Raw genomic sequence first — 23,409 nt, forward strand, 5'->3', positions numbered from 1 at the left:
TCACTGGGTCACATGTTTTGGGCCTGCACCAAATTAACATCATTTTGGACCAAAATTTTTAAGTGCCTTTCAGACAGCCTTGGTGTCACAATCCCTCCTAACCCATTAACAGCTGTGTTTGGTGTTCTTCCAGATGGGTTCAAAGTGGAGAAGGACAAACAAACTGTGATTGCATTCACTACACTTTTGGCAAGCAAACATATTTTGCTAAACTGGAAGAATCCTAATGCACCTCTTTTAAGTCAGTGGGTAACCGAAGTTTTATACTATTTGAAATTGGAAAAAATCAAATATACAGTTAGAGGTTCTGTACAGAATTTTTTTAAAACCTGGCAGGATATAATCAGTAAAATTTTAGAATAAGCTCTTTAAGCACCGAGGAAGCAATTATCTCCACATCTCTTTTTCCTCTCCATGCATCTCTACTGGTCTATTAAATTCATCAATTTAGGTATGTCTACAAGCCTTAAGTTTTACTCTGTTGGCCATGCTCTCTCTCTCAGGGGCAGGGGTCGAGTTGTTTTTTTTTTTTTTCTTCAGTCTTATTATTTGTAAAAATTGATTGATTTGTATGAATGATTACAATAAAATAAATAAATAAATGACTGAAAATCATATTAAATACTCAAAGTATTGCACAGACAAACATTAATCTTCGCTGCTTCTGCATACATACAGTATATATCATTCAGGCAACCACATTTTCACAATATAGATCTAATGTGTGTCTTTCTTTAAACATTTTCACAAAGTAGATGTAATGTGTATCTTTTTTCATGATTATTTTACCACCGAGTCTGGTTCATTGCAAGACTAGTTTGTTCCTTTTTCCATATTATATGATCGGTTATGGTAAAATTGCAATTATAATAAAAACAAAAGCTACTAAAATGCCTACATAATGGTATATGTGCCATGCATTTCTATTTTTAAATGCTACTATCTAGCAGAAGGCAATAGTAATATATTCAATTTTAATGTCAATAGAAAATGCTGAATAGTGCGAATTGGCTTGTCTAATTTGTCATTTTTTTATTTTCGTCTAGCAAGATGATACAAAAGCACTTCTGAATATGCCTAACTGTTGCATGAAAGGGGTTGCTCTAAAAGAGATTCTCCACCACCACAAAAGGGAAGGACAAAATATTTTAAAACTGGCTCCACCATGCACCATTGTTTTCGCTGTCCGTCATACTTTCTACTTTTGACTCAGGCCACTTCCTTCTACCAGTGAGCCATGTATCTCAAAGTTGCTTGTATCTCTTTCTCTGGGTGACTTTTTTTTCTGGATGAGTCCTGGATCCAATTCCAATACCATGGACAGCCCTAATTTTGTTAGTTGTCATCAAGATTATAATTTCTTCTAGTGCCCACTGATGTTCCTGTACCAGTAACCCTATGTAAACCTTAAAGTGCTTGGTTCCCCTAGATCAGGGTTCTCCAGCTCCACTTCTGGAGAGCTACTGTGGCTGCAAGTTTTCATTCTCTTTTCTTAATTAGTGACCAGTTTTTGCTGCTAATTAAGTATTTCCCCTTATTTTAATTGACTTTTCTTTAGACTGACAATTATAGGATTGTATGTAAATACAATTAATCCATTACGGACCATACAAGCTGAATGTAAATATATTTTTTTTAAAGATTTTTAAGCACAAAAATAGTTAATTATACCATAGAATGCACTGTGTAATAGTAAAGTAAATGTAAATACATTGAATAACACTGAGAAAACCTTGAACAGAGAAAACTAACATTGCTGGAGTTCACGCTAATAGTCTTACGAACCGATCGCTGTAAACACTTTTTCTTAATGAGTTTTAAGCACAGAGAAAAAAAGGAACATTTGAACAAATCCGAACTTTATTTAAAACCAACCATAAACAACCAAGAAAGTAACATTGCAGGAGTTCATGCTAATAGCCTTACGAACCGATCACTGTAAACACTTTTTTTTAATGAGTTTTAACCCTTTGAAGCACATAAGAGAAGTACACATCAGGTGATATTAATTTGTGGAAAAATATATGCAAACAAGCTAATAGAATCCATTTATTCCATTTTTAGAAGTGACATATGCATAATGTCATTAAAAAAATATGGGACATATTTGTCCCTATATGCGCCAAGGTCATGCTTCCAGTTATTACTTGTTATGAAAATCAACAAAACAGTTTCTGTCAGATGTATAACATAAATGAACATCACACACTATACATACATTGTCAGTTCTGTTTCCAATTTTCTTTTGTGCACAGTAATAACATCTTTTGCGTTTTTCTGTCTTTTTCATGGCATGTTCTGGCTTGCGAGGGTTTGTTGCCATTTGTGTACGCCTTTGTGTTTGGATATTTGTCGGAATACTTCTCTGTCTGCAGGAGAAATCAGATATCAGTGAACGTGCCAATGCTGCCCGAAATTCAATCCGCTTCATCGGAGTGTCATGGAAATGGTATATTTCATTGATCTTCAGATAAATTATATATGCATCATTCACAGAAATGTCAACCAAATCAAAGAAGATGCGAAGGTAATATTTTATTCTGGCTTTCCTGTCAACTTCATATGTCACCTTTGTCTGGGCCATAAGATCAACACCACCCATATGTTGATTATATTTCTGAATTACCAAAGGGCAACGGACATCTACTTTATTAGCTGATCCTGCTACTCATCTCTTCACAGTGATAGTAGGAATTGGCGAAATGAAGTTGCTCAACATCACAACACTTCTGCTGTCCTTCCATTTCACACAGGCAATGCCACTACTGGAAGCAGCAGAAATGTCCCCTCTTTTCATGTTTTTATCAATTGGCAGGCAGTTCGGCATATTTCTCCGATTCGCACGAACCGTTCCACAAGCTCGTATGTCCTTTTCTGCAAGGATGTACTGCAAATTCGGAGAGTTGAAGAAATTATCAAAAAATACTTGGCATCCTGTTCTGGGTAATGATTCAGTAAGGTGCAAGATTACTGACTCTCCTAAATTATGTTCCACATGCTGTGCTTTCTTGCCAAGATATGGTTCAAATTGATATAAATATCCAGTACGAGCATCACATCTGCACCACATTTTGAAGCCCCATTTTATTGGTTTGCCTTTTACATATTGGCGCATAATATTGTGGACTTTGAATTTGATCATATGTTCATGCCAACCATTGTTATCAATAAAATGCAGAGCTGCTCGAACAGCCTTGAATCGCTGCAAAGGCATAACTTGAGCAATATATGGCACCGCCATGTCGGGTTGTGTGGACCAGTAGGACCGTAATGATGGCAGAACATGGTAACTCATGACCAAATTCATACCAATAAATGCCTTCATCTCGGCAGGTTCAATGGAGAAAGTGTTTCCTTTCTGTTGCATATACCGGATACTTTCTGGAACCAGTATTTCTTCGACAAGCTTGTCAAATTGCACAGCTTCTTGAAATATATGCAGGGGTGCTGGCATTGCATCCAAAGTTTCTGAATCTGAGATTTTGTCCATGTTAACTTGTCCATAAGCCTGTGGTTTCTTGTCATCTCTGAACAGAAAAGGTCTATAGGACTTGCACCATGTGAAAGTTATAGGTGGACGTTCTTCAGGCGCAGCACCTGTAGCAGAAGACGGAGAGGAGTTATTTGTGTCTGGCATTGTTTCAACAGCTGACCTCATCCGCTTTGGATGGTGACCAGAAGGACCAGGAACAGCAGGTTCTGGAGAAGTAACTGCGGAAGCATTGTCACTTCCCGAATTTTTGTCATTCACTGGTGGTTCAATAATTACATCTGTTCCAATCTCATCACCATCACCTTCCAAAAATTCTTGATCTTCTGTATCAAGTACCAAGTTAGTCTCATCCCCGCTGTCATCAGCATTCAAATATTGGATAATTTCGTCATCATCAATGTGGAAGTGTCGTGAATTAATGGAATCTGAAGTAGAATGAGTGAATCACACCGGTATATCTAATCGACACATGCAGCACATTGGGACAAATGTGTCCCTTCAAGAATATCATGTAATGTTATATGTATTTACACATATTTTGCAACTTTACATTGATTTTTAGCATCTACACAAATGAATTCATAAATCTGACTGAAAAAAGATTAGAAGTAAATTTTATATTTTAAAAAAACTCACCTGAAATATCTAGCATGGCACACCCGAAAAACGAGCACTGTTTATTCGTCACAAAATGGTGGCTTGAAGCACGTGGACAATATAAAGGACCTTTTGTAGTGGTCTGACCCCTGTTGGATCCATTACAAAACATTTCGCATCATTGTGTGTGTAAATAAACTACAGGCATGCATTTCAATATGTGGGACATATTTGTCACCGTATGCTTCAAAGGGTTAAACACAGGGGAAAAAAATGAACATTTGAAAAATCCATAATTTAAGCAAAAACTAACCTTGCATGAGTCGAGTTCTGGCATGAAGGAAGTGAGGAGGAACTGGGTGGAGAGGAGATTACAGTTTTGAGGTAAAGTCCCTCTGCGCGATGCACGTCTGACCGAGAACAATGTACTGTACAGGGAGAGACTGAACACGTGTGTAAATCACCGGCACGTACGAACCGGAAGGGAAATGAAATAGAGCACAAAGAGTTCACAGTGAATGCACAGGGAGAGACTGAACACGTGCAGAAATCATTGGCACGTACGAACCGGAAGGGAAACTGGCTTGTTCATCACCTGAGTATGTGGTCGTGAACAGATGCAAACGTTTGGCAAACTTTTTGTTCATAACCCGATTTGTACGTGTTCAGAGACGTTCGTGACCGAGGTTCCACTGTACTCATTCTGCCATGGCAGAGATTTCCAAAATTATTGATTTTCTTTTTTAAGAGCGCTGTCAAAATGTTTTGTGGATCTGAGCAGATCAACATTACTGAGGCCTTCACCTTTCTTTATTTTCAGTTATTGTGTATGTGTTGGTACATTTTGTTCCTTAATATTGTTTGGTTGCTAATTAAGGAAAAAAGAAATAATTAAGAGGCCTGAGTCTTAAGTTCTGCATCAATTAAAATTAAGGCAAAGAGTTAATTAGCAGCAAAATCTGGTCACTAATTAAGAAAAGGGTTAGAATGAAAACCTGCAGCCACAGTAGCTCTCCAGGGGCCTCATGCATAACGTCATGTGTAGAACTCACACTATAAAATGGCGTAAGCACAAAAGCGGAAATGTTTGTATGCACAAAAAAATCCAGATGCATAAATCTGTGCGAACGCGAACTTCCATGTTCTTCCACTACATAAATCCCGGTCAGAGTGAAAAGTAACGCATGTGCACGCTCCTGATGTCCCGCCCCAACTCCTCCCAGAAGTATGTCTCTTTGAATATGCAAATCAATATAAATAGCCCTTAAGCTCAGCCTTCTGTGAAAAGACAATTGCAAAAGCACGAGGGGAAATAGAAGAATTTCAGCGAATACCGCGTGGAGGCAAGGAAAAACGTACTATTTGTTGGTTTAAACAGTGGTATAAACAACAAAAGGAAGTTGATTGAGTGACATAGCGTGTCTGAGAAACTCGAAAGCTCAAGATCACAAAGTCGCACAGTGCCCAAAATAAGAAAAGAAGTTATCACATATCAAAGTCGCCGTGAAAAGGCAAGTCATAGCTCACTGTCTGAGTGTCATATGAAAGCTTATTAGGGTACAGAGAAAAAAAAAAGGCACACAGTGGGGAAAAAAGCACGAAATGTCAACTTTTATCTCAAAATTTCCACTTTAATCACGTAGTTTATTTTGTCATTAAAGTAGAACATCATAAACTTCATCTTAAAATTGTTTAATTTACTAGTTTCTCAAATCCCACCGTAACTAACGTAGCACGTTAAATGCTTTGTTTTGTATTTGATCTTCTATGTGCTCTATGTATGTGAATCACTACATGCTTTCGGGCTTTCTCTTCCTCCTACAGGACACAGAATCCATTACATTCGTGATATTACAGCTCTCTGAATAATTAAAATACTGAGATGTATACATGATATCATTTTCATGATGATAGGAGTTAAAGCATGTTATTAAACATGGGAACAGTGCAGTGATTGTTCATGTCTCACGCAAGATGCTTGCTGCGCCATGCGCAACCTTTGATGAAATACTTTATTGTAGCAGTACTGTCTCTTTCAAACGTACTAACCCCTAATTCCTGTCCTTACTTTGCTTTCTCCAAATACCCAATCGCCACACAATCAGCTATATAGACGTGAAGCCATCTGTAAGCTTAGAACACCGATTCTTCAAAACTTTTAAGGAACATAGAAATATCTTTGTAGTACATGTTTAATTATTCTATCCATCTATCCCGTCCAGTGTCGTGCCAGTCCCAGCAAGAATACAGCGCAAGGCAGGAACAATCCTGCGGCACCATGTCCTCGCATGTTTAATTATTAACAATATACAGTGGAACCTCGGTTTGCGAGTAACTTGGTTTACGAGTGTTTTGCAAGACAAGCAAAAATTTTTAATAAATTTTGACTTGTTAAACGAGCGAGGTCTTGCAGTACGAGTAGTATGTATACTCTTTGTCTGCTGAGCGTCATGTGATCACAACTGAGCTGATTGTTCTCTCTGTCTCTCGCTGCGGGATTGTGGGCAATCGTCTCCTATTCTCCGTCTGAGTCGGCGTGCCTCACTCATATAGTCAACATCCGTACGAGCGTATACTGTTTACTACAGAATTAGCATTGTGACTGTGTGCGCGCGTGCATATGTGTGTGCTCACACACGCGTGTGTGCTGTGACGTGCGAGTCCCAGTCTTGCACCCTAAAACACGAAGCTGAGTCTCAGTACTTTAGCAACACCAGCTTTATTCATCTTGAAACAGCAACAGTGTGGTTATTTATACACAGACACAGCAGTCAGGCAGGGCCCTGCACATTTACAATGTTCCTTGTTCCTTGTATCACCCATCGATGGCAGGCGCTTATAGCATGTCCGCGATCTTTTCGGATTCGCGTTTACGGCGAACTGCTACAGCGCTGGAAGACAGTGATTGCTTTGGGACACTCTACCATGTGTTGTCACGTTGGGTGGAATCCCACAAGAGTTTAGAAACTCACTCACACCAGCCATGATTCTTTTCAAAGGTAAAGTGCAGGTTAATTTGTTTTATGTATTTTTACTTTATATTTTGTATTAATCATTTTTATATGAATAGTTTTGGGTTGTGGAACAAATCATCTGAGTTTCCATTATTTCTTATGGGGAAATTCACTTTGATATACGAGTGCTTTGGACTACGAGCACGTTTCCGGAACGAATTATGCTCGCAAACCGAGGTTCCACTGTAGATTATTTAAATGAAGTTCAAAGTTTTATCTGTATAATATGACAAACATATTTTGCCTCATTTCATCTTAAAAATGATATCGTCATCATATGTAAATTCGCGTTTTATAAAGTGGCTCAGGTTGTGCAATATTATAACTGTAGTGCAAGTTTACAGTGAGGTGATTGTACTTATAAGTACAAACAGTTCTACACGGAGCACTTGATGGACTGATTGAGTGTGTTTATAGTTCTTGGGATGAAACTGTTTCTGAACCGCGACGTCCGTACAGGAAAGGCTTTTAAGCGTTTGGCGTGTGAGAGCAGTTCAAATAGGCAGCATGGCTGAAGCAGCATGTGCTTGATGTTGTATACTGATAATTCTCTTTCCAATCAGCTGCTGTAGAGCTGTGATTCCACACTCAGATACAGTGATATAAATACTCCGAGTGGTGCAGTGAGAGTAATATGGAAAAAGATGATCCGCTGTGGCAACCCTTAACGGGAGAAACTGAAAGAAGAAAAGGAAGGTGCATTGAGAGTAACAAGGCTAAAGCAGCTATGGTATTTGGAATACTTTGGCTATTTCCTGGACCATTATATTGTTACAGGTTAATTACAATCATATGCATTAAACTAATAAACAATATGCAGTTAGTTTAAGTGTATATGATAAAGCCGCGTCAGGGATGTGAATCTTAAAAATGAAAGGGAAACCACACAGGAACAGTAGCACTGCTTTGATTCTGGGTGTCGCCAGTCTGCAAAACCGAGCAGAGAACTTGTGTACGCCAGGATATGAGCTACCATGGAAATGTGCATGGCTTTATGCCAAGTTTAGGTTTTATACATCGCGATTTGAGCGTGGGAACGTTCGTACGTAACATTTTTGTTCGTACGCACCATTTATAAATGAGGTCCCAGGACTGGAGTTGGAGACCCCTGCCCTAGATAGTTTCCAATATATTTACCTTAAAGAAGCAACTCCTGACAATCTTTAAAGGAAGCAATAGAGACCTATTTTTCCTTATTTGTCAGTCAGGAAGTGTTTCAAATTGTGGTGTCCTGTTTAAAGACTGCTTTTGGATTTAAAGCGAGTGCTGTTAGGCTTGTCTCTGACACTGCTGCAACCCCTCATTAGATTCTAAATGAGTATTTTGTTATAGTATGTAACTGTGAATTTACAAGCCAGCACAGAAAAAAATTAAATCACAGCTAAGCTATGTATGAATCGCCTTAATGTATCAAGTATTATAAAATAAACCAAATTCATTGTATTGTTGTATTATAAATCTCTATTATTATAGCAGCACATTTGTGATATTATGGCATTAGACATAGGGATAATGTACATTAGATAATGTTAAAAGAGTTTCATGAGTAATGGTTGAATAGTTAGGTTGGCATTGAATAGGCTATTGCTGTAAAACCTTTCCTTATATTTTTATGATCTAAAGACTACTTTGTGCCCATTCCTCATAGAAATACATCCAATGTGAAAATCTACTTTTATTTTGAACTACTTATAATTTATAAGAACTGTTGAAACTTCTTGATATACGTGTTTGTTAAATTATAGAAATAGTTATTTAAGCAATGGCTGGAAGTCAAAATACATTTTATTTTGTATGTTATGTTAACTAGTAACTCATAAGCAAAGGGTGAGAAAATTACTTTGAAGATCTGAGTTGTTTATGGCTCTTTACTTAACACTATTATACAAAATATGTAGGTGTATCTCATTACAAAATGTGAGTTACAAATTTCGAAGGCAAGGTAATGTTCGCTTGGGTCACAGATTTACACAGAAACACAGGAGATTGTAGAGACAGGAACTTTATTCAAACACTTCAAACGAACATATGTCTCTTTCAAAAGTAAAACGAACTCCTTGTGAAGACAGAGGTGACAGTTGCATCTCTCAATTAAAAGAATGCAAAAACATCTTCCTCATCATAGGGGTGCGCGTCAGAATTGGGACCCCCAACAGGAGCAGAGGATGTCTGGAGGAAGAGAGAGATAGACAAAGCAAAGAGCCAAAAAGGACAGATGCTGTTCAGACTTTTAAGTATGCGAAGCGCTGCGCAAGAAACATATCACACAACAGAGCAGCAGCACCAGTCTAGCAAGTAAGGGAGCAAAGAGGAGGTACACTGTATTTATTCCCATTGTATCAGCATTTAAGAGGGGGTTTTGGAGGAGCGTCCGTGTCTTCTAGGGATGTGTTCAGCCCCCCTGTTCACAACATATACTTTTCAGGATATGTTGTAATTGATAAAGTCCACACATACCTCATCAGCCTCTAAATTGAAGTCTGATATGATCCTCTCTCCTAGTCTATTCTTCACCCAGTTAGTAATGACACTGTTTTTATAACCCCAGCATCGTTGTGAAGGTGTGAACATTTTGAAATTATAGTGTAAGTGTTTTAGTAAATTTCATACCGCTTTAGTAAAATAAAAAGAAACTAAACTTTACCAGTAAATAGTCTATTTAGCTAACTGTACTTCTGACTCGTCTTTGTCATTCATCACATCGGTGAACAGGCAAGGCTTTCATTATGTGGGTATGCATAACATTTTGCTGACATTGCTCTATTGACTTTACAGTGATTGATTAATCTGTTTTGTCTTCCTGAAGGATTTTAAGATATGCTATCAAAGCTAATAAAAAGAATACTATATTTGTACTTTATTAATATTTAGATAAGCTCCATTTAAAATATGATTATAATGATCACTCCCTAATCAACAGAAGCGTTTAATACATTTTAATTTAAACTTTAACGGTGCAATGCATAGACAATATTTGCTGTATTGATATAATAAAAACATTATTACATGGTTAAATATGTTTCTATTTGAATCAATTGAATTTAATTTTTTTCTCAACTATAGTTTTTTAATAAAAGATATTGATTGGTATTAGTACTTTTTTCTGTGAACCATCCATGTCAGATTAATGTATTTCATCCTTCTAAAAATGGATTGTAGGATATTTTACTAGTGTAATTGTTCCTAACATTTTGCTTATTTTGTGTCTTCCACAGTATCAGAGACCTCACCCAGTCAGAAGAGGGGTCTCGCACTTTCATACAGTTTCAAGATGCAGGTGTATCCACAGTTCACATTTTAATATGCATAACGGGTTTCATCAAAATATACAACAGTCTGATGTCCCTGCTTACGAGGCCAGTCCTGATTCTGTCCAATGAAAAAAAGAAACCAGTAACCACTGAAGTGGGTTGTTAACAACAACATCAGAGAGTGATGAATAAAGCAGCAGCATTCATAAAGAATGTAAAGTATGGCAATCTTTAAATGAAGAGCTGAAAATTATGTATATAATGAAGACTTTTAAAGTTTATTTTCAGGATTTATTAGACTGGACATTCAGGTTTACATCTGGCTTAATATTGCTAAATATTTTGTGTTTTTATGCTCTCTTCGTAGGAGCAATATATAGCTTACCCAATAAGGACATAAAAATTCACAAAGAAATAGTATACACCATATTAATCATTGTATTGGATACTAGGTATCATCTGATACATAAAGCATTATCACAACAATTTTTCACAAGCTGTTTGTATTGCCAAAAGTTTCCTGTTTGGTACACTTGGCTAATAGTATTCAGTACTCTGATATTTTTTCTTATTTCTTTCCCTCTGATTCGTATACAGCAGAGTAGTGCATTTAGGCTGAAACCAATTTTCAAGTTCCAAAGCATGGGTGCGTGCAAAATTGGTTTTATGTTAATGTTTACGAATTGTTTAGTATAACCTAAAAAAATAATGTTTTCTTACACAATACTGATAATTTTCTATCTTTGTAGAATATTTGTACTAATGTACATCACTTTAATATAGTATTTATTATGTTCATTGCATTTCCAAATGTAATAGTATTAGTGTTCAATTTTCAGTATTAATAGAGATTCAATTCTAATGCTTAACACTAAAATATAAGCTAATACTGGGCTGTGGCAACTCCTTGTCTTGTTAAACGGCAACTTTGTTATACAACTAATTTAAATTACTTGCATCTTTATTTGATAAGAATGATTGCTGAAAAGTAATGTGTCGACTTATGGTACTGTTTAAGTATTTAGAAGTGACTATCAATGTCTGAAGTAAAATTTTATTCCAGGATCACGAAAAGTAGGAAGATTTAAGCATTTAAGGTTATTGCATTCCATTTTTAAGATGGAAATAATACTTTAATACTTGACTAATGTTTTTTAGTGCATCAGCTTTTCTTTTTTTTTTTTTAAGTACCACTATGACAGCAAGCTTGTTAATGAAAATCATTATTATATCCCAACATAAACATTACAACTAGATCCTCAAGATCATTATATACAGTTGTGTTAATATAAACTATTTTAAAAATCTTATTAACATAGTTTTAATTCTAGTTACTGTGTCTATAACATTTATAAAATAAAAAGATACAAATGGTTATGAACACACAAATCTTCCCCATGTATATTGCAGTAACGGCTTGCTCTACATCAATGTGGATACAGCATTTAAGAATTCAGCATACTGTATTAAGAATTTAGCATATTTATAAATTCCTTATGCTTGCATTTGCTGGAGTTAAACCTTCACTATACAGAAAAATAAGTTTTTTTATTTGCTTAAAGTATTAAACCTCTGAAAAATTACACTTTCTATAAAATATATATTAGTGGAAGTAAAGACTATACTAATTTCCTAGTATAGACTGTCTATAACCAGGTTCAGTTTAAATCAACTGTGTAATCACACATTTACTTTTCTTGTTATATTTGTTTGCATTTACTTTTCTGTTTTAGCCAATTGGAAGACTTGTTTGCAGTCCATAAAAATTTGGCAGTCCATAATTTAAATAGTTTACCCACTGACCTGCAGAGTTACTTGCCATTTATAGGCAAAGTAGCTATACATCTGTATATGTAATATTACATTACTTACCCAATTATATTGTTACCTGTGAATTTATAATATAGATCAGAAATTATGTTCTCCACGTGTAGAGCAGTCCAGTGAGTTAATATCAGCATCTTTCATTAAAGTGTTTATTTTGCAAACTACCCCTCCATATAATATTGCTTAAATGGCACATGATGTAATATGCCTTGATATTAAACTTTGTTTTGGTGCAAAGGATTATTTGATTGATTCTGTCAGTAATGCAGTAAATCACTATGATATAGTCACTGAATCATTTTTTTTCTATTGGGCCTTTTTCTATATCATTATGTTTTTTTTAAATTTAACACAGAATGTTTATTAATTTTGCAAATAATAGAATTTAATACTGGTAATTATTACATTGGATTCAGACGTAAACTGATTAACTTTTAGATTAGAAAGTCAGATACCAAATGTACAATAGTAACATTAAATAGGTCCCAAAGAATTTTTAAACACTGGGATACACATCTTTAACTGCTTTAGCTTGTATTATTTTTTGATTCACTGATGGAACAAGCCTCACTGAAAGTGTGTACCATTCATGGAGAGTTGTAAAGAGAAAGGTATATTCTTTGCATTCTTTTTATTTTCTGATTATTTTTATTGTACTTTTTTTGTACAGTATAATCACAAAATATAATTTTCACTGCAGTAATTTAAAATCTGTTTCACCAGCATGTAATACACCCAACTTTTGATTAGTAGTATATAATAATTTCATCAATGATTTTAGTCAAGGCTTTGATGTCAAAACCTGGTATAACTGATAAGTACGTATTAATGAATACAAAATGTTTACACAAATTGCTAGTTATATTTATACAAGAATGTTCAACATTTATTCCCATCTTTTGTACAAAACAAATCTGATGTGTAAATATAAATGGACTGGTCTGTGGTTAGGATTTTTTTGTTAGGGATCCTATTGTTGTGTTTTGCTTTTTTATGTATGACTTTATTTAAGATAAGCAGAATCATCATGTGATAGAACATGTTGTTAAGCATATCTAATGTTTTGTGTTCAGTTCACACTAATGTTTCATAAACAACACAATATTTGATTGTTTAATATTCAGGGTGTAGGTTTAATAAAATGTGTTCATATACAATGCTTTCTTCCTAATGACTATTCCAGTTCATACCTCTCTGTTTCAATATTTTGTGATACACTTTGGGCAGCTGAGGGGGAATTTCTTGGAAAGCACTATACACTTTCATTGTATCTGTTTTGAAAGTAATAATTAAATTCCATTATGTAATTTTACCTCCAAATGTTGTTAACTTACTATTTACTATCACCAAATGTAAAACTTTTTTTCATTTTAGCAGTTGTGTTAACTGCTGAATAAATGTTTGAACCTTTTTCTGCCTGTTAGTAAGATACAGTTAATTAATGGAGATTACTACATGCATTTTTGTAATAGCAAGGAATCTGATATGTTACATTATGCCAGTGTTTAACGTTTTCCTAGTTATATTGTTGTTAATTGTAGTTATGATGCATCCAGATTTTCATTAGTATCCTTCCTTTGGAAAGAACAGGTTTAAATCATAGAAATGTTCACATAATGCAAGAAAGTTTAACAAATTCTCAAACAGCTATATTTTATATGGCCTTTTTTGTATCTCAGAATTTTGTCAGAGCTTGCCTGCTTTGTTTTTGCTTTTTCTCTGTGTTTTAATAAACAATCTGTAACCATACTCATTTAGTTCTGAATAATAATAAATGAGTAACCTAAATGTAAAGTGTTTAATTTTATTTTTTAAATACTTGACAGTTATTAAATATGTAGTCTTAAGTTGATAAAAAATTACCAGTAATTTTAAAAGATATTAATTTAAAAATGTATTAGTGAATAAAGCAATGTTACTGTCCATGGAAAATAGTTATTTTTATTTGGCTACTATATTGCCATATACTGTACACACTAAAACTGTCAAATTATCCATTATCCAACCCGCTATATCCTAACTACATTGTTAAGGGTGGTCTGCTGGAGCCAATTCCAGCCATCACAGGGCGCAAGGCAGGAAACAAACCCCAGGCAGGGCGCCAGCCCACCGCAGGGCACGCACACACACACACACACCAAGCACACACTAGGGACAATTTAGAATCACCAATGCACCTAACCTGCATGTCTCTGGACTGTGGGGGGAAACCGGAGTACCCGGAGAAAACCCACACAGACACGGGGAGAACATGCAAACTTCCACGCTGGGAGGACCCAGGAAGCGAACCTGGGTCTCCTAACTGCGAGGGAGCAGCGCTACCCCTGCGCCACCTTGCAGCCCTACTGTCAAATTAGCTAAAAAAAATTTTTGATATTCCAATTAAAAATGAGTAAATCTTCGAACATATTATAAACTAGGTCATAGATTCTGAGTATTACACATACATTTGTATGTCCTTTTTTATGTTTTATTACTAGCTATCTGCTGTGGTTGCCACAGCAAGAATAAACACCAACATGGTGCATCTAAAAACCATGAAGTGCATATGACACCGTTTTGTGAGTCCAGTTTGTAACTCCTAGCTGGCCTTTTGTGCTACAAATGTATTGTTACTTATCTTGCCATGCATGGATGGCTGTGAGGAATGATGTTCAGGATTGGGTTGTTGCACAGAGGAAGAAGAAGCACTTTCAGTGAAGTTACAGGGCGCCTATGTAGAAGGAGTTGAGTGACATGGGTGAAGGATAATGCTTTTGTGCCAAGCAGGCTAAGGGATTTAAGATCAGGAGGGCCAGTTAGTAAGATAACTATATGGTGTGAATAGCGAGCGAAGTAGAAGAACAGGCAAAAGGCAGGCAGATCAGAGGCAGAGTTGTTGTATTTTGGAGGTGTCCAAAGGGCAAGCAGCAAGGTACTGTTTATATCATGGCGTTAATGGAGAAAAAAAGCCATTTGGTGTCTGTGGACTCACTCAGAAAAGCGGGATAATCACAGTATCAAGTCAGGGTTTGCACACCCTGTCTTGTTTTATTTCTTCTTTACAGATGTAACAATTTTTAAGCATTATTTGTCGAACCAGCAACTACGCAAGATTGAGACTAATTGTGGGACATGTCGTGTTATTTGACACTGACAGGGCTGTTCACAGTGGGTATTTTAAAGGGTTCTAATAAAAGGAAAATGCGAATTATGACATTTGTTTTCCATTAAATAATGAAAATGTATTAGCATTAAACAACAGTCAGGGATCTCAGGTTTAAGATTGAATGGGACAGAATCAGATGCAAAATAAAACTTTTATGGCACCTTGAGAAACATTTAGTTTTCCAAGTACTCTTATAGATCAAAGTGCATAGTAGTGGGATAGAATTAAAAAAACTAAGTTGTATTAATGCACGAAAAGGTCAATTGTGGAAGTGAAGAGGAAAAAGCAGATCTGTAAACTACTGCAGCACTGGCGAGTCTGGAGTAACTATTCCAAAATTGGTGCAGTTAAAACAACTGTTATTTTACTTATAACAACTTTTAATATACAACAACTACTGGCAAACACTATCTACTCTGATCTAAGTAAATAATGTTAGTAGGAATTTTCTTAGGAGTTTTCTAGTGGCATGCATTACATTATGCAGTTTTTCTACATATTCAACATTTAGTATCTTTTAAAAAAATCACAAAAGATAATTTGTATAAATGGTGAAAATTAAAAGTGAACAATTGTCTACTGACTAGTAATTGCTTTTACAAATTAATCGTTAAGTTGTAAAATGTCACAGAATTGTATGAATTAGTAGCTAGCAAAGCCATACATAAGTTGAAAAAGCTAAAATGTTAGAAAATATCAACCTGTTTTGTAAAAGGATAAACTGCAGTGGTGAAAAATAAACAGTGTGATGGGATTTGCCTGTTTATAAAATTTACTGGCTAATCCCTTTTCAACCTGGAGGAGGAGGTTTTACCTACAAATCAAGAACGTCCATTTCTTCTGCATCTACTGCAGTATTTTCTCTTCTCTTTTCTTCTTGAAATCAGCAAAATATTGTTGGGAAAATGCGTCTTAAACAAGAAAAATTGTATAATTGTCTAACGGCAGTTGGCTTTTGGTTGGAGTGCACTCTGGAGTTTACATACAAGATACTCTAGTTAATAGGATTTTTTCTGGGGACATAAGTTGGCATGTAAAGATCATATAGATTCTTTTGAATCCTTTTTGGCAAATGCAAATTTTGTGTATGTGTATACTGAATGCTCATTACTGTCCTGAACGATTGTTTTCTTTGTCTTTATTTCCTTGTTTACAGTCTAGCTGTAACTCGCACTAATTCTGAAAATGAGTGTACATTTCTTGTGGTCTTATACATGAACTGTAGCTGGTGCCCAAATATTTGCTTTTCACTTGTCCCTTCATGCGTCCTCAGTGTGCATCTTACATTTAGTAATGTTTCAGAATTGTTTTTAAAAGCCCTAGCACTCAATTGGTTACCCAGAGCACCTTAGTGGTACAGCTTGTTATGCAATTTTGGCGAACCTTATCACAACATAAAAAGTGCTCCATTAATTAAAGTGCTTTTTAACTGTAAACAGATGTTATTTTAAATGTCTTGTATATGTACCATTTTCTGTTAAATTACACAATAAATGAAAATCTGGAATCATAAGGTTAATTTTTAAGTTAATGTTCAAAGTATCAATCTCTTCTTGATCACAAGTATGTACAATAGTACTGAACATGCCATCTTACTCTACTGTACTATTGTACAGTAGAATAGTACTGGCAACTACAAAAGTGCAGGTTTTGTTAACACTTAAAAATGTTCATGATAAATTAGAATTATAAACCTGTAATTTGATAACGTCTCTTTAACGAATTCTATAGAGCAACTTTGTATATAGTTTATAATGACTTGTTTCAAAGCATGCCAGATAAAATTAAACACAATTTCAAGATGTCAGAGCCCTGCATAGAAAAAAAGGCTTTGTCTAAAGTTTCAAGCAGGTCAAACACAATACATTTTGAAAGCTTTTATGAATCGTTCGTTTTCATTGACAGCAAGCTGTTTTGCTCGAGATCATTGTAATTTTTGTGCTGTGCTTAACGCCATAAAATTACGGCTTTGTTCCAGCATAAAGCGTGGCAATGAATTCCAAAAATCTTTGAAAATGTGATCTTTGCACTGGCCATGGGTTAAATTTTCTTGAGATATCAGATTCTGCTTGCCTTCGTTTAAAATTTTCTTACTGGGTGTTTTCGCAAAGCTAATCAGATTTATTAACCTGTTTATATTTTTTAACTTTTTAAAATCTGAACCATGTCTTTTTTGAAAAGGTCACTTTAAATTTAGGTGTATTATTTCATCATATTGGAGGTCAAACTTTAAACGATTAGAGTTTGTACAGTTCCTCAAAAATTATAACAGTACTCAGAAATAATATACTAACAACATCATTACAGTGACGGTAGGAATTGAGAAAGGGGCAGGGCCAAAAGCGTAGTGTGTAGCAGCATTTCGACGAGCAGCGTCGTCCTGGAGAAAGCAGTTCACGAATGTATAGTATGATCGTCGAAAAGCATCATAGTATTTGTTGAACCCGAAATATTCCCTAGTTGATAAAATTACGAAGTTTGCTTCCTTCCCGCTAAAATTACTTAACGGATTACTTCTGTAAAGACGCGAATATGTTTACACATTACAACAAATGGGGGCTGTAAACTTACTAATGTAGCTTACATACGGAGTACGGAGCTGGTATTTTACTTGTATGAAGAATTACTTGGAGGTATACATGTAAGAATTTAATTTACTGCGTACAAATGGCTTGGCTTCAACTTGTACTTGGTAGCCTCCTTAGCGTTATACGGTATATACTACAGGAAAAACGAGCGAAAAGTATATTTTTTTCATCACGAAAAAATCTTTCACGTGCAACGAAACACAGTAGATAGCGTATGTCTAGTGTCCACTGTTGTACAGATGCAGATTTAATACGTGCCCTTTGTATGATATATTGTGAAACAATCACCCACGCACATCCCGATGTTGCATTTGGAACAGTAGAAGTGTGTCGCTTTATGCACTTTTCTCTCTTTTTCTGTTGCTTGCACGTGGAGAGGGTAGAATGTCCAGTGCCTGATCCTCGCGATCAACACGCTCCTTGTGTTAATGTTTGCTACCAGAGTTCAAGGCTTACTGACTTTCACATTTTCCCTGACACGAACATTGACAGTTGCTGCATTGTAGACAGTGCTTTTGAGGCCAACATCTTTCTTCTTCTTGCAACCGAAAGCAATTAGGCCAATATCTTTCTTCTTCTTCTTGCAACCGAAAGCAATTATTTTACATTTTGTGACGCAGCTACTGCAAGATGCTGGAGCTTTATGCGACCAGATTCACCGGGCATATCGCGACGGTTCAGTTGTACAATTTTATATCATGCAGCAGTTTCACTTTCTGTGGCAATGTCTGATGACCAACTCACATAGTCATCATTATTGCTCAATTCAACTGTAGTAGTACAGTTTCAGTTCGTTCTAAAACTGCCTTTATGGCTCTTCGTTTGCAATTGTGTTTTAGTTGGAAGACCCGCCCCATGGATGATTATTGCTAGTGCCTTAACGAAGCTAAAAATATACATATTCATGATTTTTGTAGCATGACGTTATTTCATCCACTAGATGGCGGCAGAATACTGTCCTGAACATTATTCGGGCTTAGTTAAGCGGATCATTGCACGTCTCCCAGATTGTGACTTCTTGTTATCCGTAACTCGCAGAGTTTACATTGGATAGGCCATGAAAAGAATTAAGCGGATTTGATCACATGTAGTGGGGTGGCCAGATAGGGCCAATGAATATCATGGGGTGGCACACTGAAAAATCTACAGCATTGGCAAATTACAAGGTATACGTTATTATTATTATAGTGGTATGACGTAATATCGATATTAAAACTCATTCATTTATTGGCCTTCTAAACACCAAATTCCAATGTATTCCACAGTAAACTAATCCCAGTAAAAACATTTCAAACATTTACACAGGAGTTACTGGAGTATAATCATACACAGTCATACTTTAAGTTCTCTGTACGTTTCTGTTAGTTAAACGATCACACATTCACAAATGAATTGGCAATGGCGTAATTATTTTTTGTGTGAAAAAGATTAAATATGAGCTTATAATTAATGTAAGGTACAGCTACATTGCATGCTGACTACAGTCAGTATGTTATTTATGTAATGTAGCTAAACGTAACTTGCCAATAGTACTAAGTGATTAGTATTTGGTTAAATTAACGTTGCGTTAATTGCTGTGTCTCTTGTAGCTGGCGTAGTAAGAAGACACCATTCAAACCAAACCACTTCAGCACGATTTTACAGAACGGTCCAGCGTTTTCATCAGCAGCACAAGTGTGAAACTCGGGGGTTCTTGAACATTCTGCTCCGAGGATCCAAATAAGCATGTCGGTACCATATTGGAACCCAAGAAAAGGTTTTCACCATAACGAAAGTGAAGCTATCCTCAGATAAAAAACAACGAGCTTATAATAAAAACACTATAAACATTTGTGTTTCTCATACAAATAAATATTGAGAGTAAAGAGGAAAGCAAATACGTGGCTAACAAAACAATCATTGTCATTCACAAATTGCTGAGATGTGTCACTGCCATGTAAATGTTTAGTGTTGACTTTAGTATATATAGAAGAGAGATTTTTTTATTTTAACAGGTGATTTGATATGAGGGTATTATTTTTGAATGGGCAGTATGAATGCCCAATTAACTTTGTCACTTTATTCATGGTGCTGGGTTAGAAATGGGGTACTCAAAAAAATTAATCGATGCGGTTTATTTTCCTTGGCCTTATTTTTAAAATATTGTTTTCAAATGAGATCACGGTTAACAAAGCATGGTTTTAAATGAGTTCCCAAACTATTCAGCAAATTCCGTTTTTTTTAATGAAATGTAAAAGTTATGTCGTGTAGCAATATCATTCCTAAAAAAGTGCGTCATTTGTATTTTATATGGTTGAGAGGATAAATCTTGATGAAGAATTCGGTGAACAATTCCGTCTGAAATGTTCGTGCTGAATGCCGAGCACTCTGCCGTACACCTAGTCCCACCCTTTTGATATTTCCCTCGTTCTTTAAGTCCTTAATTGTCCTTTACAGTAGCAGAAGATTGAAATTTATTAAACACTTTAAAGTAATTTGACGCCATGGAATGCGTCCTATTTGAGCCCTGTGAAGTTTCATTAAAAAATTTTATTTTTCAGTGTGTTACAACTCAGGATTCAATGTATGCCGTGACGTTGAACACAATGTGGTACTTGTCGGTTGTCTGTGGCCACTAAATCTGCATTTAGCATACAACGCCGACACGGCACTACATGTTCCCCACCCTATTGCATCACCTCCACAACACCATAAAAATCACACTCTTGTGCCGCATCCGTTATTTTTATTTAGACATTTCAGACTAATGCCACGGTGCTTTCACCTTGCACACTCGTGTGTCTCCTTTTTTCTTTTACGGGTCTTCTCAGTTTATTTGTTACACAGATTTTGTGAGCACTGGTGTCCTCGTAGGGATTAGTAAGTAGATGTTCATACCATAGAACTGAAAGCTGTCTGGTATGTGTCGGTGAAGTTGTTTATAGGCGAAGTCTCAGATGATACACCATGGCAGTAAATAGTACTGTAAACAGTGGGCGGTATACCATGCGCCACAGAATTCGTGCTTGGGAAGATTTGTTTCATTTCATTACGCAGTCATGTGGCGACTCATCACAAGCACGTATTAGACCCAGAGTTTAAGGAATGCTGCCGAAACGGGTAGTGTGGGGAGGACGCCAGGGCAAATGAAATGTTATCCGGTAACACCGAGGCCGATGCCTCCAAAGTTTCGCCCCATATCAGAATTTTTAAAGTGAGCAAACTGTAACAGCTACTGGGGTGGCCGTGCCACCCTTTGCCACCCCTTGGGGGCGCCATTGGCTTTAATGTTGTGTAGATGGATGAATTTCACTGTGACACTACGTATTGTATTCAGTTCTTATGAACGGATTACGTCGGGTAAGTTATTTTTTCCATTCATCAAGGTTCTGCACAAGTTTTGTTCATTTTCGGAAGGAAAATCAGGAAGCAGCACCGACGCCGGTCCATCGCTGGTAACACACACACACAAACCGGTTCGTCTTTAAGATATGGGATGAAAAACCTCACGCCGAAAATGGTCAGAACGTGCATACTCCGGGCTTGGAGTTCGGTTTCCCGAAGCGGCGAAACAGCACTGGTAACCTTTACGCCTGCGGACAGTTTATTTAATCAATCAGCATAAATGAGCCATTCGAAAAGGATGCTTAAAAGTAAATCTGTCATATAATGGAAGCTATGAAAGAAAGCAGACATCAATCATTAGTCATCAATCGTTTACGCTGGGTCGCCTGCGCACAATTTTGGAGAAGTTAGATAAAAATAAATAGAGCGAGAGTCAGCAGCTCAGAAACACGACTCGTACCGTTTATTATCTTGTTCCTGTGTACGCGGATTATTAAAGTAAGCGTGATTGAGGTGAGGATGCGCTCTCCATGAATTTGCTTTTCCTTCCATTACAGAGGTGCGTATGTTAGTTTAGTTGATTAAAAGAAATTAGCCTTATGACCAAATGGTGGAATACTTATGATATTAGGCATTGATCTGCACCAATATTTAACATGAAGACGTTTTTAAAGTTACTCAGAATGAATGCAGGATTCACAATTCTCTAAGCCAGTGGTGGCTACTGCGTATATGAAACTGTAAGACTATAAGGGGTTACTTTTAATATTGCCTAATGCAAATCCTGCGACATTTTAAACCTGACTGTTATGTTGTTTATTTATTTATTAGTTTGCCCGTGATTGACGTTCAGCGGATAAAACTTTGCCATTCGTTCTTCCTTTCGGGAGCACGGACTCGGCTGCTGAAAGTTCGCTCCTAAACTTTGTAAAAGATCTTTTCTAAATATTCTAGTTTAGTTGTTTCGTTTACTTATTATGCAATGTGCTGTATGAAATAACAAATGATAAACTAAAGTGAATTACATCTCACGGAATCAACAAGAAGTCAAGCAAAATGATACATTTTATTGGTTAACTAAAAAGATGACAATATGCAAGTTTTCGAGGCAACTCGGGCCTCTTCTTCAGGCAAGATGATTATTGCATTAGAAGGGACCTGAGTTACCTCGAAAACTTGCATGTTATCATCATTTTAGTTAAAAAGAGGTGTCATCTTGCTTGACTTTTCATTACATTAATAATAACTAACACGATACAACACCATACTACATCACACGGCAGTTAATATACGCGACATTTTACAAAAGCTCGACCCGTACTTCAAGTTTTATGGCGCCCTGCTTACGAGTTCTAACAGCAGCTGCCATTGCTCATATGGTTTGATAATGTACGACCAGTTATCTCTATTGAAAAAGAAAGAAGCGATAGATAAATCAATATAATTAGTCTCGTCAACAAATTTGCCAAAAAAGAAATCTAGAAATAAAAAACGTATCTAGTGTGCTTAGTTTTCCAATAAGACTAGCATTTATAAGAACAGTTGTCTAGGTTTGATTGTGATATTCAAGTTATCAATTATGAATATTAACACGACAATATGATTAACAAGGATTTTCTAATTTATCAGTGTAATTTTACAGTAATATTTTATTGATTGTAAATCATACCATGTGCAATATCGAAAGTAATGAACTTACCTGATATAATACAAGTCGATGTATGCTTTCTGTCGTTAATATTACCATACCTGTTAATGAAAAGCGTCTATAAAACAATAAAGCGTCCACATCACCCGAGGTGCCCACTCAGTATAAAATCCATGCAGCAGTAGTTTTAAATTACTTTCCATTAACCGTCTAATTTAATAAATAACATATTTTACCCTGTATTTTAATTTTAAGTGGGTTATTCGTGGTTCTGAAATAATGTATTTACAGTGGCATCCTCTTGCACAAAATGTAAATATTTGACGAACAAAAACTTATCTCAAAGAAACTTTATTCGCCTAAATATAGCTACATGTTATTCAACTTTTTTCTTGAAGTCTTTATATTTCTGGACCTTAGTGTTATAGTGTAACTGGGGCGCTGCTCTCAGGACCGTTTTAGTGGGGGCGGGGAGACGTAGAGAAATGCGCGTCCATTTGGGGCAGGACGTGCAGGCGC

At 36.1% G+C, this 23,409-nt stretch overlaps 1 protein-coding gene across 1 annotated transcript in view; it reads left to right on the plus strand.

Annotated features, from left to right (window-relative positions):
- Positions 1 to 10,610, plus strand: part of LOC114656637 (protein boule-like) — a 212,456-nt gene extending 201,846 nt beyond the window's left edge. Inside the window, exon 9 of the mRNA XM_051931058.1 lies at positions 10,320 to 10,610. Coding sequence (XP_051787018.1) covers positions 10,320 to 10,484 — 165 coding nt within the window. The 3' untranslated portion in view covers positions 10,485 to 10,610. The remainder of the gene's footprint in view (positions 1 to 10,319) is intronic.
- The last annotated feature ends 12,799 nt before the right edge of the window (positions 10,611 to 23,409 follow it).

The sequence above is a fragment of the Erpetoichthys calabaricus genome, chromosome 8 (genome assembly GCF_900747795.2).
Source record: "Erpetoichthys calabaricus chromosome 8, fErpCal1.3, whole genome shotgun sequence".
Classification (NCBI taxonomy): domain Eukaryota; kingdom Metazoa; phylum Chordata; class Cladistia; order Polypteriformes; family Polypteridae; genus Erpetoichthys; species Erpetoichthys calabaricus.